Here is an 18,725-nt window from a genome sequence, read left to right as displayed (position 1 = left end):
CTTCACTCAGAGGTGGTACAAGGTCTCTTTCAGCAGTGGGGAGAGACTTGATTAGATCTGTTCGTCACCGTAGAGAATGTGCAGTGCCAGCAATTCTGCGCGTTGGAGTTTCCAAAGCGGCACTCGCTCAGCGATGCTGTTCGTTGGAGTGGAACTGCGGCCTCATGTTCGCCTTTCCGCCTGTACCACTTCTGCCCAGAGTGCTGAAAAAGATCAAGTGTTACCGGGCCCAAGTTATTCCTATGGCTCCGGAATGGGCACGAAGAGTCTGGTATCAAGAGCTCCTGAGCATGGCCATCGATCCTCCACTCAGACTGCCTCTTCCGAAGGATCGTCTGTCGCAGCAGCAGGTGAGGGTTCTTCACCCGAACTTGTCCAGCCCCACCTCCTTGCGTGGAGATTGAGCGGCAACAGTTGACAGCTTTTGACCCGAAGTCTATAATGTCATCTTGGCAGCCAGGCGTCTCTCCACTAAAACGATATACGCCTGTAGATGGAACAAGTTTGTGACATGGTACACAGCAAAGGCTGTGGATTCCCTTTCTGCTCCTCTTTCAGAGGTCCTTTTGTATATAATTTCTTTGGCCCAGCAGGGCTCTGCTCTGGGCACTCTTAAAGACTATCTTGCGGCTATCTCTGCCTTCCTTTGGCTGCCGAACCAGTCTTCCTTGTTCAAGTCTCCATTTGTAAATAGATTTATTAAGGGCATTACTCATCTCTTTCCTCCATCTCCTTCATGTGCTCCCTTCAAACCCCTTCATACCTGTCCTCTCAGCCTCCTCAATTTGTAAACTGCCTTCCTTGTTGCCATCACTTCTGTTCGAAGGGTGATTGAGCTGCAGGCTCTTTCTTCCAAGCCCCCTTTCTTCTGTGTGCATTCGGACAAAGTGGTGCTACAAAATTGAGGCCCTTGTTCCTTCCGAAAGTGGTTACACCTTTTAAAATTTTTTTTTTTGCAGAGTTTTATATAGCGCGAACTAGACCCCAACCGAATCGGGTATCAGAGCGCTTTACATAGCACCAGTTACGTTACATGTTACGTTACCGAGACTCGAACCCAGTTCTCCAGGTCCGAGGTCGAGCGCCCTAGCCGTTAAGCCAACAATTGGACAAACTATTGCTTTGCCTACCTTTTTCCTACCTCCGCAACCTTCCAAGAAGGAGAGACAGACTCCACCGTCTGGACCCTAAGCGTGCACAGTCCCTGTACCTTGGCCACACAAAAGATTTCAGGGTGGATGATCAACTCTTTGTTGGCAATGTAGATGCCAAGAAAGATCGGGCTGTTCAAAAGCATACCATCTCTAGATGTAATTTGTATCAAAATCTGTTACGCTTTGCTGAAAAAGGAACCTCCAGTGGGGCTGTGGGCTCACTCCACTGGAGCTATGGCAGCCACCACTGCACAGGCGCGTGGAGTTCCACTTCTTGACATCTGTCAGGCAACCACATGGGCATCATTGCAAACGTTCACCAGACATAACTACCTGAACAGCCAAGTCCGGAGGGACGGCTATTTTGCCCGTTCGGTCCTCCAGGAATTTGGTTCGCAGATCCTCCTCCGGGGTTGGTATTGTTGGGTTATCTAATCTAAGGTAAGGAATGTATAACTAACTGTCTCTTTCAAATGAACAAGTTACTTACCTTCGGTAACGATGTATCTGTAAGAAACATAGGTTAGTTATAGATTCCTTACCGCCCCACCCATCCTCCCCGCTCTTCGAACTGAGTTCTAGGGATAGGGACTCCGTTACAGGGCCCTAGTTGTGGCGCACCAGTGGTCAGTGTCTTGCATGGCTCTGTGCTTCTGGCATGGAAAGTTGTGGCAGAACTGACGTCAGAGTCTAAGTAGGCACTGCGACGTCATCCCGGTGACCACGACACTGACGACGGACGCAAAGTCGACCGACGCCACCTACCGACGCGCAGGGGTACTGCTGAGAAAAAAGTCTCCGGATCCAGCCTGGCGCCAGGGGCAAATTCCAAGTTAAGGAATCTAGAACTAACTTATGTCTCTTACAGATACATTGTTGCCTATGTTTTTCTCTTTCTCTCAATCCATATGTGGTGAGAAGGATGCAGCTGGCATCCATGACTCATCTCTGTGGCCTCAACCTGGGACAGACATTCCTGGCATGTATTACTGCTATAGAGGTCTGTCACCCTCCTAAGAGAATCTGCAGCTCACACCGACCCTTCTCAAGCACCATCAGGGTTAACTCAGACACCCAGACCTAAAGTAACTCAGGCTAGAGATGTGGTCTGAGAGTTTGGCTACCTCAGCCCCCAAGATGAGTGTATACTTAAATAGTGTAAAACATGTAAACCCACCACACATGTATGCTACCCAGCCAAATAGATAACATGTGTCCACTACTGCTGCATCTCTAAACAAATAAACAACTTTCAGGTCTCAGTACAGGATATAGTTTGCTGCTCCTTGCACTTGCAAAAGGCATTCCAAGACTATATCTTCTTATGCTTACACTTATCTGTAGTTGCAGCGTATATTCAAAATAGGGAACACTCATCCCTCTTCAAAATTTCTGGTGTGAAGGCCTTCTTGCAGGGAATCAAGAGAGTGATCCCTCCTGGAATGCCTCCTTCCCCCCATGTGAAACTTCAACATAGTCCTCACAAGCCTTATGGGTCCACTATTTGCACCTCTACATTCCTGTAGCTAACTTGCAGTTTAATTCATTGAAGGTAACTTTCCTAATATAAAAAACCGGGCACCCCACCTCTAAACCTTTCATTGCAGGATGGATTGTTAAGTATATCCAGACTTGTTAAGCAAAGGCAAAGCGTGCGCTTCCTGTGGCCCCTCAGGCACTATGTACAACAAGCATTTGCAATGCAATAGGTCTCGCATTAGGAAAGTTTGAGCTATTGGTATTGTAAATGACAATTTTTTTATTTATGTGTTGGTTTTTAAAATAGCAAAATTAATAGCTTTGTCGTTTACAATGCCAATACTTTTAACTTTTGCAAATGTGACACCTATAGCATTTGTAATGCAACATGTTTTATATTTACGTGTCTTAGATGTATTGATATTACAAATAAAAATGGATTTTAATTTTTTTTAAATAATTAATACTTAAATAAAAGTTATTGTAATTTTTAATAGCAATAGCTTAAACTTTTGTAAATAAATTTTGTGAAGATTATGTTCAGTATATTTTATTGTGACGAAAATCCAAGAACAGAAGTGAAATATTAACATATTTTTGTGACTTTTGTAATAAAGCTTGAAACATTGAGAGAACATATTTGAATCAGTTGTTGTTGAATGGTTGCACAGATTGCTGCTGTGGTGGTGCTGAGTGATGTTGTGGTGGCGACGAGTGATGCTTTGGTTTTCAGTGATGCTGTGGTAGCGCATAGTGATGCTGTGGTGCCCCTGAGTGATGCTGTGGTGCCCCTGAGTGATGCTGTGGTGCCCCTGAGTGATGCTGTGGTGCCCCTGAGTGATGCTGTGGTGCTGCCCCTGAGTGATGCTGTGGTGCTGCCCCTGAGTGATGCTGTGGTGCTGCCCCTGAGTGATGCTGTGGTGCTGCCCCTGAGTGATGCTGTGGTGCCCCTGAGTGATGCTGTGGTGCCCCTGAGTGATGCTGTGGTGGGGCGATAGATAGAGTGAGGGCGATAGATAGAGTGAGGGCGATAGATAGAGTGAGGGCGATAGATAGAGTGAGGGCGATAGATAGAGTGAGGGCGATAGATAGAGTGAGGGCGATAGATAGATGGAGTGAGGGCGATAGATAGATGGAGTGAGGGCGATAGATAGATGGAGTGAGGGCGATAGATAGATAGAGTGAGGGCGATAGATAGATAGAGTGAGGGCGATAGATAGATAGAGTGAGGGCGATAGATAGATATAGTGAGGGCGATAGATAGATAGAGTGAGGGCGATAGATAGATAGAGTGAGGGGCGATAGATAGATAGATTGAGGGGCGATAGATAGATTGAGGGGCGATAGATAGATTGAGGGGCGATAGATAGATTGAGGGGCGATAGATAGATTGAGGGGCGATAGATAGAGTGAGGGGCGATAGAGTGAGGGGGGATAAAGTGAGGGGCGATAGAGTGAGGGGCGATAGAGTGAGGGGCGATAGAGTGAGGGGCGATAGAGTGAGGGGCGATAGAGTGAGGGGCGATAGAGTGAGGGGCGATAGAGTGAGGGGCGATGGAGTGAGGGGCGATGGAGTGAGGGGCGATGGAGTGAGGGGCGATGGAGTGAGGGGCGATGGAGTGAGGGTCGATGGAGTGAGGGTCGATGGAGTGAGGGTCGATGGAGTGAGGGTCGATGGAGTGAGGGTCGATGGAGTGAGGGTCGATGGAGTGAGGGTCGATGGAGTGAGGGTCGATGGAGTGAGGGTCGATGGAGTGAGGGTCGATGGAGTGAGGGTCGATGGAGTGAGGGGCGATGGAGTGAGGGGCGATGGAGTGAGGGGCGATGGAGTGAGGGTCGATGGAGTGAGGGGCGATGGAGTGAGGGGCGATGGAGTGAGGGGCGATGGAGTGAGGGGCGATGGAGTGAGGGGCGATGGAGTGAGGGGCGATGGAGTGAGGGGCGATGGAGTGAGGGGCGATGGAGTGAGGGGCGATGGAGTGAGGGGCGATGGAGTGAGGGGCGATGGAGTGAGGGGCGATGGAGTGAGGGGCGATGGAGTGAGGGGCGATGGAGTGAGGGGCGATGGAGTGAGGGGCGATGGATAGATGGAGTGTGGGGCGATGGATAGATGGAGTGAGGGCGATGGATAGATGGAGTGAGGGCGATGGATAGATGGAGTGAGGGCGATGGATAGATGGAGTGAGGGCGATGGATAGATGGAGTGAGGGCGATGGATAGATGGAGTGAGGGCGATGGATAGATGGAGTGAGGGCGATAGATAGATGGAGTGAGGGCGATAGATAGATGGAGTGAGGGCGATGGATAGATGGAGTGAGGGCGATGGATAGATGGAGTGAGGGCGATGGATAGATGGAGTGAGGGCGATAGATAGATGGAGTGAGGGCGATAGATAGATGGAGTGAGGGCGATAGATAGATGGAGTGAGGGCGATAGATAGATGGAGTGAGGGCGATAGATAGATGGAGTGAGGGCGATAGATAGATGGAGTGAGGGCGATAGATAGATGGAGTGAGGGCGATAGATAGATGGAGTGAGGGCGATAGATAGATGGAGTGAGGGCGATAGATAGATAGAGTGAGGGGCGATAGATAGAGTGAGGGGCGATAGATAGATTGAGGGGCGATAGATAGATTGAGGGGCGATAGATAGAGTGAGGGGCGATAGATAGAGTGAGGGGCGATAAAGCGAGGGGGGATAGAGTGAGGGGCGATAGAGTGAGGGGCGATAGAGTGAGGTGCGATAGAGTGAGGGGCGATAGAGTGAGGGGCGATGGAGTGAGGGGCGATGGAGTGAGGGGCGATGGAGTGAGGGGCGATGGAGTGAGGGGCGATGGAGTGAGGGGCGATGGAGTGAGGGGCGATGGAGTGAGGGGCGATGGAGTGAGGGGCGATGGAGTGAGGGGCGATGGAGTGAGGGGCGATAGATAGATAGATGGAGTGAGGGCGATAGATAGATAGAGTGAGGGGCGATAGATAGATAGATGGAGTGAGGGCGATAGATAGATAGATGGAGTGAGGGGCGATAGATAGATAGATTGAGGGGCGATAGATAGATTGAGGGCCGATAGATAGATTGAGGGGCGATAGATAGATTGAGGGGCGATAGATAGATAGATAGAGTGAGGGGCGATAGATAGATGGAGTGAGGGCGATGGATAGATGGAGTGAGGGCGATGGATAGATGGAGTGAGGGCGATGGATAGATGGAGTGAGGGCGATGGATAGATGGAGTGAGGGCGATAGATAGATGGAGTGAGGGCGATAGATAGATGGAGTGAGGGCGATAGAGAGATGGAGTGAGGGCGATAGAGAGATGGAGTGAGGGCGATAGAGAGATGGAGTGAGGGCGATAGAGAGATGGAGTGAGGGCGATAGAGAGATGGAGTGAGGGCGATAGAGAGATGGAGTGAGGGCGATAGAGAGATGGAGTGAGGGCGATAGAGAGATGGAGTGAGGGCGATAGATAGATGGAGTGAGGGCGATAGATAGATGGAGTGAGGGCGATAGATAGATGGAGTGAGGGCGATAGATAGATGGAGTGAGGGCGATAGATAGATAGAGTGAGGGGCGATAGATAGATTGAGGGGCGATAGATAGATTGAGGGGCGATAGATAGATTGAGGGGCGATAGATAGAGTGAGGGGCGATAGATAGAGTGAGGGGCGATAAAGCGAGGGGGGATAGAGTGAGGGGCGATAGAGTGAGGGGCGATAGAGTGAGGGGCGATGGAGTGAGGGGCGATGGAGTGAGGGGCGATGGAGTGAGGGGCGATGGAGTGAGGGGCGATGGAGTGAGGGGCGATGGAGTGAGGGGCGATGGAGTGAGGGGCGATGGAGTGAGGGGCGATGGAGTGAGGGGCGATGGAGTGAGGGGCGATGGAGTGAGGGGCGATGGAGTGAGGGGCGATGGAGTGAGGGGCGATAGATAGATAGATGGAGTGAGGGCGATAGATAGATAGAGTGAGGGGCGATAGATAGATAGATGGAGTGAGGGCGATAGATAGATAGATGGAGTGAGGGGCGATAGATAGATAGATTGAGGGGCGATAGATAGATTGAGGGGCGATAGATAGATTGAGGGGCGATAGATAGATTGAGGGGCGATAGATAGATAGATAGAGTGAGGGGCGATAGATAGATAGATAGAGTGAGGGGCGATAGATAGATAGATAGAGTGAGGGGCGATAGATAGATGGAGTGAGGGCGATAGAGAGATGGAGTGAGGGCGATAGAGAGATGGAGTGAGGGCGATAGAGAGATGGAGTGAGGGCGATAGATAGATGGAGTGAGGGCGATAGATAGATGGAGTGAGGGCGATAGATAGATGGAGTGAGGGCGATAGATAGATGGAGTGAGGGCGATAGATAGATAGAGTGAGGGGCGATAGATAGATTGAGGGGCGATAGATAGATTGAGGGGCGATAGATAGATGGAGTGAGGGGCGATAGATGGAGTGAGGGGCGATAGATGGAGTGAGGGGCGATAGATGGAGTGAGGGGCGATAGATGGAGTGAGGGGCGATAGATAGATTGAGGGGCGATAGATAGATTGAGGGGCGATAGAGAGATGGAGTGAGGGGCGATAGATGGAGTGAGGGGCGATAGATGGAGTGAGGGGCGATAGATGGAGTGAGGGGCGATAGATGGAGTGAGGGGCGATAGATAGATGGAGTGAGGGGCGATAGATAGATGGAGTGAGGGGCGATAGATAGATGGAGTGAGGGGCGATAGATAGATGGAGTGAGGGGCGATAGATAGATGGGGTGAGGGGCGATAGATAGATAGATGGAGTGAGGGGCGATAGATAGATAGATGGAGTGAGGGCGATAGATAGATGAAGTGAGGGCGATAGAGAGATGGAGTGAGGGGCGATAGATAGAATGGGTGAGGGGCAATAGATAGATGGAGTGAGGGGCGATAGATAGATGGAGTGAGGGGCGATAGATAGATGGAGTGAGGGGCGATAGATAGATGGAGTGAAGGACGATAGATAGATGGAGTGAGGGCGATAGAGAGATTGGGTGTGGGGTTGTGTGTGTGTGGGGGATTGTGGGTGTGTGTGAGGTGGGGGGTTGTGTGTGTGGGGGGGTTGTGTGTGTGTGTGGGGTTGTGTGTGTGTGGGGTTGTGTGTGGGATTGAATTATCATTTAAATTGCAACCGAGTAGCTTCTGTTCACAAGCTTGAAAGCCGCAGTTACATAAATCGGGAGCTGCAGCATGCCCATGGCTTGCCAGTGCATGTTGCAAATGAAACTGAGCATAATGTGTCCCGTCACACCTTCTTGTTTCAGAATACAGCAGTGCACGATGTAATAATTAATGCTGCTGTCTGAAAAATCATCCATCTAACAAAGAATGTGTGACAATAGATAGATATAAAAAACTTTCATAGATTATTGATTTGAACAAAAGATACAAACTGTAAGTTATATGTTAGAATACACAGCACTGTAATAAGACCGCTGGAGAGTCTCCTTGTCTGTGGTGTAGATGTTTACAACCTGCAGGCCAAAGATGAGGGAAGTGGAGGAACAAAAACGAGAGGGAAAGAATGGAAGAAGGAATGGCAGATGGAGCTCAAGTGGGAGAGTGAGTGGAGAGAGATTAAAGGGGAGAGAGAGTCAATGAACGGGATAGAAATAGAAAGAGAGAAAGGGGGAGGAGAGAGAATATAGGGGGAAAAAGAGAGAGAGAAGAGAGAATGAAGGGGAGAGAGAATTAGAGACGAGAGAGAGAAAGAGAGATAGAAAAAGAGAGGGGGCAAAGCTAAAACAATGGCAAAAATTTGTTTCAGGGACATCATATGTAGCAAATAAAGAACCCAAATGCACACATTTGGGAACCCCGAATATTCCTAAATACTGCCATGTAAAATGCAGCTCTGCATGTCAGCACCTAGTGACGGATCACGCGCCTGGAAAAGCTCACAGAGGGGGTGAATGGGCGCCACAGAGAGAAATTAAATGAAAGGACGCCAACAGATAACCCAGGCTTTTGATAGAGGGGGCAAAGCTAAAACAATGCCCCTATTGCCTGTCTTTGTGAGATGCGCCGTCTGTTGTTCCTGTCTATGTGAGATGTGCCCCCTGTTGTTCCTGTCTGTGTGAGATGTGCCCCCTGTTGTTCCTGTCCGTGTGAAATGTGCCCCATGTTCCTGTCTATGTGAGATGCGCCCTCTGTTACTGTCTGTGTGAGAAGCATCCTCTGTTCCTGCCTGTGTGAGAAGCATCCTCTGTTCTTGTGTGTGTGAGATGCACCGCCTGTTCCTGTCTCTGTTGTACCTGTATGTGAGAAGCGCCCACTGTTGGTCCTGTCAAGTGTGAGAATGAGTGAGAAAAGAGAGAGCAAGAGGAAAAAGAATAAAGGGGAGAGAGAGTGAATGAAGGGGAGTGAAAGAGAAAGGGTGAGGGAGAGAGAGAATGAAGGGGGGAGAGTGAGAGGAGAGACAGAATTAAGGAGATATAGAATTAGAGAGGGGGGAGAGAGAGAAAGAGAGTGAAGGGAGAGAGAGAGAGAGAGAGTGAACAAGTGTTACAAAAAGAGTAAGCCATGCACGAGTGATTAACGAATGCTGATATTTTTAAGCCCACAGCGAATTTTACTTTGCCCAGTGGGAGAATATAAAAATGTTATTAACAAGTTACGGAAAGTGAGTGGTGGATCTTATCTTAGAGAGTGCTGTTTCAGGGAAAATATACCTGTGGGTGTACTTTGTACTCTACAGCACATGCTAAATAAATAAAGTCAAGCGCTTGCTTGTTTACTGGAGTGGGATGACAGACACACGTCACCAAGGAACTCATCAGACATGTGCAGGGCAACACTGCCAGGAACAACATGAAGCATTAAAACTGAACAAGTCTGTAGCAGGAAACATTTTTACTGTGTCAAACACTCACTCTACAATGTTGTTATACAAACAAAATGCCACCTAACCGTTCAAAACCAATAATAAACATCAAACTTAGACCCCGCTTAGACCCGGCTCTGACCCGGCTCACTTAAAACCGGTTAATTTAAGTGTAATTATGATAATTTTTGGGCGAGTGGAAAGAGGGAGGGGGCTTAATCCTTTTTACAGTGCTTTGTGTATATTCTAAATGTCACTAAGCAAAACACTAAAACAAAAAAAAAGTAACATAAACAATGTGTAGAGGCCCTCAAGTTAACCTACTAAATATTTCCTAACCGTACAAAAGGCTAAAGTGTTCCATTTTAAATTGTGGTTTTGGGTAGCCAAAAGCAGACTGAAAGTCTGTGATCGTGTGATGTTTTGGAGTGAAAATCGACACTTTAGAAAAGAAACAAGGGCAGGCTAATGAACGCTAACAAGCAGAGAAGGACAAATTGAAATCTATTCGTAGGCAGCATATGTAGAATGCAAAACAAGCACAGCAGGCTGGTAAAGTTGTGTTGACACCGAGGCACGCCAACAACTATTTAAAACAAGGTGACAAACATAACAGAGTGATTCTGTTCAGGCTGTACGTCAGTCGGTCAGTGCATATGTAAAATTACATATTTTGAAGAAAGACACAGAAGTATGCAAGCACTTGTAGCCAATCAAACAAGCAGCAACATGCGGTTGGCGGGAGAATGGCACAGGAAGATAAAGTGATTTACGGGACATAAATAAAAATAAGTACCTCTGCAGGAATGCAGGGGAGGAGGGCGATGATTAACCCGGAATCACAGGATGCTGAGCCTCTGGCCGAGACTCACACCTGGTTCCCCAGCTTCAAAGCTGGTCATTGTAGCTGTACGCCACATCAAGTCACAGTGATTCACTGAGCAACGCTGCAGCAGATGCTTGTGTAACCAACTGGCACTCTGCATGAAAGGGTTCATGAGCTCATGCAAGTATGAGGCCTCTGCTTGGAAAGGGTGGGGGTAGGGGGTGCCACAATCTGTACTGTGTGCATAATTGACTGTGGAATTGTGGAAACCTCAGGGCACAGTAAGACTACTGGGGCGAAGAGTCGCTTTACAACTATCAGTAATCATGCCACAGGTCCCGTATGGCAGAGTTAATTGCCCACAAAAAGGATTCCACAAAACCACGGTACACTAAACTAAAATGGGACGAAATCGATCAAACAAAAAAATACCTCTAGGAGAACGGTGCTGTTCTGTTTACACATACTGTGGCACTTTTAAACAAGGCGCCTCAGCTTTGAAGTGAGCACGGGGGCAGGCGTAGGGCTTGTGAGCAGGCCGACGCCCCTCCCTGCGGCAGTCTCGCAGACTCGACCTGCCTGCACCGCTTCTCCGCTCTCAGGTCAGGCGCTTCGAGGAGACTCGGCGGCTGCAGGTGCTTTAAGGTGACGAGAAACGTTTTTATGTCAGTAATAAAGGCCCGGACCAACAGCAAAGCTTAAAACCACAGCGTTTATAATTGTTGTAAACTTACAATTGTATTTTTACATTTGATTTATGATCTAGTGCATGCCCAATGCACGGCGGCTTAATATCCTGTAATTGGTTTGGGCGAGAATAATAAAATGTCTTTTCAACTCGTTTATCTACCCTCAGCTTACTTGTCATGGGCAGCACAATAAAAGTGCGCAGTGTGCCTTTAATCTCCTTTTATCTTTTTACGGGCCTCCCTTGTGTTTAAAAATCCACAACCCGCAATCTGGTATTCTCTGAACATCTGGAGGTAATAAAGTGTTCATCCGGTTTAATCCTCTCGTTTCACATGGGTGATTGGCTGACTGCAAAGTAAAATTTCCCGACCATGGCGGGGTCAGCGCAGGAATACGGAGACCAGCAGCAGCTGATAGCAAAGGAGTGTTTGTGCATAATTTGAAGCAGCCAACATAGAAGTACTCTGAGAAACTAATGAAAGCGGGTAAATAACAGCCCGGTACTATAAAGAAAGACAAGCAATTAGGGGGGAGGAGAAGTGAGGCCAGCGCGCACTGCGCTCGATGGGGGAAGCCTGTGGGAGGAAGGCCGATTGCTTTGATGTGGAGAGCTTCAGGAAAGCTAAACCAGCAGGCGGATGGGAGCGCGTTCACGAGACCACATGCACTTGTGGAAATCCGCCGGCTGGTTTAGCTTTCCTGATGCAACACTAAAATTCTCCCCTATCCATTCCTGTGGAATGGGATAGGCTCGACCTAAAAAGGGTATAGCAACCTGCTAACTATCATCTGCAAAGCTGCATCTGCTCAACCCTCCACGTGTTCACTAAACACTATTGTATGGAAATTTTAGAATGCAATAGTTTGCCAAACTGTTAAATATTTTGTTCCAATCATTTGCATCATTGGCCTGCTAGCCACTGTTTTGGGGAAATTGCTTTATAGTCTATGTGGAGCATTGGTATCTATAATCAATAATGGTGTGCTGTTCTGCTACTCCACCATTAGGTCAACTTGACGTTTGGTTTAATGATATCTGTATATCAAGGGGAATCTTTGGTTGTAGGATGGAATAGCCTTCACCCACCTTGGTGGCATGCTTCATCATTCAGCTTACTCCTCTCTGGGTGGGCTCTACAATACCCAGAGGGCTCCCAAGAACTGGGGCTCTTTAACTCTGATCTTTTTTCTCCCCCTTGCCCGGTGTTTAGCCTGAACCCTAGTTTGGTGGCCACTGCCCTAGTTGGGTGGTTGTGAGATTCAGAGGTAGACTGGGTGTAAGAGAAGTAAAAATTGGCTACGGGCACTCCTTGAACAATATTTATTCCTGGCGAGTGTTCGTGCCAAGGTTAAAAACATGCATCACTGCATAGAACTGATTCAGGTGTTTGGCCCACAAATGTTTCCTCATGCCATTCGTCCCAAATGAAAACATGCCAGGATATCCTCTTTGTAGCACTTGATGGCATAGGCTACATGTGAAGTTAGGGGCATTAACCTTTTTTCTTCCTTATAGGGTGCTGTAGGAGAAAGATGAGAGCGATGCCTGCTTCGCCACATGGCTAGCACAGCCTGGTCTGCGCAACTGTGATGTTTAACAACAAAGAGCACGAGCACAAAGAAATAAACTATCATAACATCAGATGTGCAAAAAACATTTTTGTTCCTTTTTTAATAAATAACCCAAGTTCTTATTTCACTGTTCCAGTTTTTTTTTTATTAAAACAAAAAGTAAAAACACAAAATAAATTAAAAACAAAAAGTTACTTTCAGAATCAAAATGTATCGCTTAAAAATACATAAACACATATTTTATTTTGTATCCCAGTGAGTCCAAATGGGAGTTAGCCAAAGTGTTGTATATAAGGAAAGATGTGTGAGAGAAACTGTACATCAAAGTCAGTGACGGATGACATGTAAGTAATCAAGGAAGTGAGAGGGATTGTGCTAAGGTAGTTTCCTGCAGTCTTATCTCTGCATCTAGGCTTTGCGTCCAACCAACCATGGGCTGGACATCTTTTTTTATTTTTTATTAAACTGTATTGCATTTTAACGCAAACCAAGACCGGTACATACAAAGTCAGGTCACTGTAAGAAATACCCCCTCCAGTACATACATACAGTATCATAATGCCATTCAACCTGTGGTGGAATAGGGATCCACTCAGAACAATATGCTCATACAGTTCCCCAGCAACAATAATAAACCAGGATACCCATACAATATAAACGGATAGCGACAGGCAGCTGGGACTGGGGAGAACAGGAACGCCACACCTAAGGGGGCGAGGCCAGCACCTCTGCTGTAAACTGGGCCATCAGTGTTTGTCGTTCTCTGTGTAGCTCCACCGTCGGGGACATGCAGATATCCCCTCTGTACTTAATCCACCTCCCCCACTTCGATCCCATTTCTTGGGGCAACCTCGTCCCTTGAACGCCGATTTTTTGGCAACCATGGCGGTGTCCATGTCCTTTGCCCAGTCGACCAGGCGCGAGACCCTCGCAACTCCCCAGTGTTGTGCAATATTCCTTTTCGCGGTGATGTAGCCCATAGAGTCCCATGTCTGTTCAGCATGTGTGAGGTCGGAAGCCCCCCAGATATTGAGTAAGCATAGTTGGGGAGATAACCCCAGGGATTTGCCTCCCGCCCTCTCAAGTTGATGAGCAATTGCCACCCAGTAGTCTTGGATATGTGGGCAGTACCATAAGGTATGTAGAAAAGTACACTCCTGATTGCAGTTTCGGAGACAGAGCGGATCGGGGCCTCTACCTAATTTGAGCAAAAGTTTGGCATCAAAATATGTTCGATGGAGGATCTTGAATTGGAGAAGTTGCATGGGGATGGCTATTTCTCGGGGTGAAGCTAGAGCGTCTCGCCACATGTTCTCTCCCAGATCCCCCTCCCACCTCTCCCTCAGTTTTATCATCGGGTCAGCATGGTTGTTGACCAGTTTCTTGTAAGTAAGCGAGATGACCTTGCTTTCCATGGGATCCAACAACAGACGGTCTTCCAGAGGGGACGAGTCCGGGAGGGAGCCCTCGCTCGGCAGGGCGGAGGTCACAGCGTGTCTAATCTGCAAATACCTAAACGTCTTGGAACGAGCCAATTGGTATTTAGCTTGGAGTTCCTGAAACGATGCTAGCCTCCCCCTAACCCAGATGTCTCTAACCGTGGCAATTCTGATTAAATCCCATTTGTCGAACCCTGGACAAGTACTGAGATGACCAAAAAAATCAGGTTCCCACAGGGGGGTCGCTTTCGTCATGCGCTTATGCCAACCCAACCTTTTGGTAACGTCATGCCACATCTCAACTGTGTGCGCCATGGGGCCTGTTAAGTTTGCAGGGGTTGGTGTAGAGTGTTCTGTTATAACCGCCCGTCCCTGGAGCCAATGATCCGTGCGGAAATTAGGCTCATCATGGGGTTCAAACACCCAGCGATTGACTACACTCAGCTGGGATGCCTGATAATATAATCTGAGATTGGGTAGACCGTTGCCCCCGTCATACCAGCCCTTGGTAAGCTTGTTCATGGCGACACGTGGCGTACGACCCTTCCACAGCAGTCTCTGCAATACCCCGTCAATTTGGGAAAAGTAAGAATCTGGGATCGGAATAGGGGTATTCTGTAGGGCATAAAGAAAACACTGAAGTGCTAACATTTTGAACAGGGACGCGCGTCCTAGAAGAGTGAGTGAGAGGGAGAGAGCGCCAGTGTACCGCGTCGGATTTGAAACGGAGGGGCCCGAGTAGGTTGTGTTTGAAAAAGAGGTCGGGAGTGACAAAAAGACCCAGGTACCGAAAACCCTGAGGGGCAACCGGAATATCAAAGCCCCGAAGGCTTGCCCGGGGAGGACCCCACAACGCATACATCTGGGACTTAGACCAATTTATTTGAAATCCAGAGTGGGTGCTGAAAATGAGAAAAATGTGGAGCACCCCTCGCAGCGACCGCGCCTGGGAAGCCAAGTATAAAGGTATATCGTCGGCATACAGCACATACGGTCCTCGTGTTATGGCGTCCACTTAAACCCCCGTATCCTCGGGTCAGCCTGAACCCATACTGCGAGCCGTTCCAAGACAAGGGCAAAGAGTAGCGGTGACAAGGGGCAGCCTTGCCTCGTGCCCCGATGGTGCGAAAAAAATGGCGGAGCGATGATTATTGTACAATAGTCGGATCCAACGGATTAGTTAGGGCCCGAACCTCAGACGAGCCAGAACGGCGAAAAGAAAGTCCCACTCGATAGTGTCAAAAGCCATAGAGGCATCCAACGACAATCTCAATGGTGTGGAGCCTACTGAGGACCCCATGCACACAACGCAAATTTCGGCCTGGGTTTCTACCCAGCATAAATCCAGATTGATCCAGGTGGACGAGGTCAGTGATATAGTGGAGGAGGCGATTCGCGAGGAGTTTGGCCAGGATTTTAGCCTCAACCGTCAAAAGGGATATGGGGCGATACAATTTGCACTCCTCAACAGGTTTGTTCGGTTTGTGGATGACTACAATCGCTGCAGTGCTAACCTCAGCGCGGAGGACTCCCGATTCGAAGCATTCAGTGTATAGATATAACAGGTGAGGTGCCTTTAGAGTTGACATGGGCTTGAAGAGCTCAATGGGAAGCCCGTTGGGGCCTGGGCTGGACATCTTTAATGCACATGACCAATGACCTTGAGCACTGGCTGATTCTGAGCCAGGCCTGGTGTCTAATCCCCACCCGTGTCGGCCACTTGGACTTGCCCAGCACCATATCCTACATGAGCAGTCAACCCCTTCTGCTCATATTCTGCTACTGCTGTATTTCCCTACATTGGTGCTCTTAAAAATCGCTTCATATGCCATGCACAACCATGATACAGAACTGTGTGTTGCGTGCTGTCTAGCTTAAGATTTGTATTGAAAACACACCCTTCCAGAACATTACCCTATACCTAGACAAATTATGAAACATTCCACATATTGTACTTGTGCTTTGTAGTGCAGGACACATGCAGTTTCAGAAAGCGTTGAAGAAATTATAACATTTCTCCTGGTTAACTCTTGCATCAAGAAGACACTATTTTGTTGATGTAAAGCCTGGTCTCACTATCCTAGTAGTTCAGAATGTGATACGCCGATCTGCCCAAGTTACACCCAGGTAATGCGTCTGTAGTAGACTTCTGCAAAAAGGAGACCTGCTCAGCATTATTTTAGAACAACATAAATGAATTCCCCTGAAACTTGCACAAAAATATGTAGTTGTATATTCCATGCTGTTGCTGCTATATTTCTCACAACTTCACTTAAACAGTGGTCAGCGCTTCACTTTTCATTACGAAAATACATAATTTAGTTGCCTTTTCTGCACGTTCTGTTCTCACCGTCCATGGGCTTCTGACGGCATGCTGCCTTTGTGGAAAGGAACAATAAACAGACATGTGCACTATAACAATTTAAATGATGTATGCAATAATTTCCTTAGATGACATTATGAGATAGAAAATCTAGCTGTAGCCGTTGACATACATGTAATTTTTCTTTAGAGCATCCAGAGAAAATCCAGCTATGCAAGAAAAGAAGAAATCTAGTATTTGGCAATTGTAAGTACTGAATTATTGCAAATAAGTGGTTTTCAGACCCAACATGCATAGCTCTTTTAATGCTAATTCGATTTATAATGTGTAAAGTGTAGAAACCATACATGGCTGGCAGCTGTATGTCCAAGGTTTAGGCTGCATAGATTGTGTGACCAAACAGGCAATGGAGAGGCAGACACCAGGACTGGAGTATGGTTAGATGACGGTTTTGTTAGTGACATTTTATTTCCCAGCAAATGGGATAGTCCAGGTGTCATTTTAGGCTTGTAGTCACTTTGTACCTTCAGTGGGTATCATTATATTTCTTGGCTCCAAAATGCTTATTCTTGAAGTTCTATTGAGATGTGAGAGGGGCACTGGATATGTTATTCATTTAGCCACTCATCACTCTCCAGGTTTCATCGGTTTGCCAGGCTTTTTGTGCTTGAAGATTGGGGTTTACCTCCCTCACTTGTCTTACTGATGAGACATATGCAAATCTAGAGAGACTTCTAATTCTCCCTGTCTCCCTTATAAGGATTATCATGCTGCAAAGTATAAAAATAGGGTCCCTATTAACCCAGTTGCACTCAAGAGGATCCTTTTGACACCAGTACCTCTGTCTACATATAAGTGAAGTTTCTAATGGATTCAAACAGCCTTTTGCATTTAAAACACATATTGCTCTTCAACTAAAGAATGTATTGAATGCAGAATTTTCCCATACATATTTTGAAATCGATTTTCCCAATGGTATGTACCAACCAACATTGATGAAAGTGATATCAAAACATTTTAAAACATTTTGGAAATTAGTCCAAAGCTTGGTAGGTAGGAAATTAATTTATGTTAACTACATGGTCCCAGAAGTGGCATGGATAAATCGTTTGGAAGAAGCTTACACCAGTGGTTATATTGAGTCTATCCAAGTAGAATATGTGGTCTACTGTAAACTCTCACAAAGTAACGCAATAAAAGATATAATAGAGCATCTTCCCTTTTTGAGAGCAACAGGAGAACAATATTGATTTGGGGAATAATTCTCCTGCTGGTATTTAAGGCTATAACTTAAAGTCGGAAAGAGACAATTATAAAGCCTGCATGTTAAATAAAATAAACAATAGCTGTTCCTCATACCCCAACAATTGGAGCGTAATAGGCTTAATGGATTTATGGGCTAAAGTTTATTCAGAGTTTATACTTAAGAGACTGAAGGAATGGTCTGAGGAAAGTACACTAATTTCCATTGAACACGCTGGCTATAAGGGAGGCCATTCACGCGAGGGCTCCCATTGGACTTGGTTTGATCTGTTCCTGCGGTGGACACTAGGCCCAGTCACACAAGTGGGGCAGCATTTTTATTGGCACAAGTGGGTGTAATGCTGGGTTGTTGGAATTTGGTGGATTCCTGCAGATTCCGGAAATTTACATCACAGAAATATAACAAAAATGTGTGATTTCAAGCACATTTTGGGGTTTGCATGTCATTATGGGTATAACAAAAAACCTCATGGGATCCAAACATGGCACACAACCCTTGACTCTCCTGGTTGTCTAGTTTTCAAAAATGTGCAGGTTTGCTAGGTTTCCCAAGATGTCGCCTGAGTTAGGCCCAGAATTTACAGCTACCCACTTTGCAAAAAACACTTTTGCTAGAATATTGTGTTGTATCCATGCTGCGTTTTAGGCAGTTTCCTGTCATGGGCACTAGGCCTACCCACGCAATTAAGGCCCCATTTCTATCGGAATGCTTGGTGGAAGGAGTGCTTTGTAGAAGGAAGTCTGTGGCTCCCCTCAGATTCCAGAACTTTCCATCACAGAAATGTGAGGAAAATGTGTTTATTTAGTCAAAGTTTGTGGTTTGCAAGGGAATCTGGGTAAAACAGCTTGGTGAGAGCCACACACGTCACCCCATCCTGGATTCCTATAGGTGCCTAGTTTAAACAAATGTACAGGTTTGCTAGGTTTCCATAAAGGCCTTCTAAGCTAGGGCACAAAATCCACAACAACCCACTTTGCAAAAAACGGGTCAGTTTTGAGCGGACAAATTTGATGTATCCATGTTACGTTTTGGGCCATTTCCTGTCGCAGGCACTAGGCCTACTTGCTCAAATGAGGTACCATTTCTATCAGAAGGCATGTGAGAAAAGTAAGATATTTGTATTACCAA

General features: G+C 47.0%; 1 protein-coding gene across 1 annotated transcript in view; it reads left to right on the top strand.

The window, feature by feature from the left end:
- Positions 1–18,725, top strand: part of SPAG9 (sperm associated antigen 9) — a 2,066,870-nt gene that overhangs the window by 625,328 nt on the left and 1,422,817 nt on the right. The window contains exon 13 of the mRNA XM_078654422.1: positions 16,523–16,579. Coding sequence (XP_078510548.1) covers positions 16,523–16,579 — 57 coding nt within the window. The remainder of the gene's footprint in view (positions 1–16,522; positions 16,580–18,725) is intronic.

The sequence above is a fragment of the Lissotriton helveticus genome, chromosome 7 (genome assembly GCF_964261635.1).
Source record: "Lissotriton helveticus chromosome 7, aLisHel1.1, whole genome shotgun sequence".
Lineage (NCBI taxonomy): Eukaryota > Metazoa > Chordata > Amphibia > Caudata > Salamandridae > Lissotriton > Lissotriton helveticus.
The sequence above is the reverse complement of the archived record's forward strand: the minus strand, read 5'-3'. Positions and strand labels throughout refer to the sequence as shown.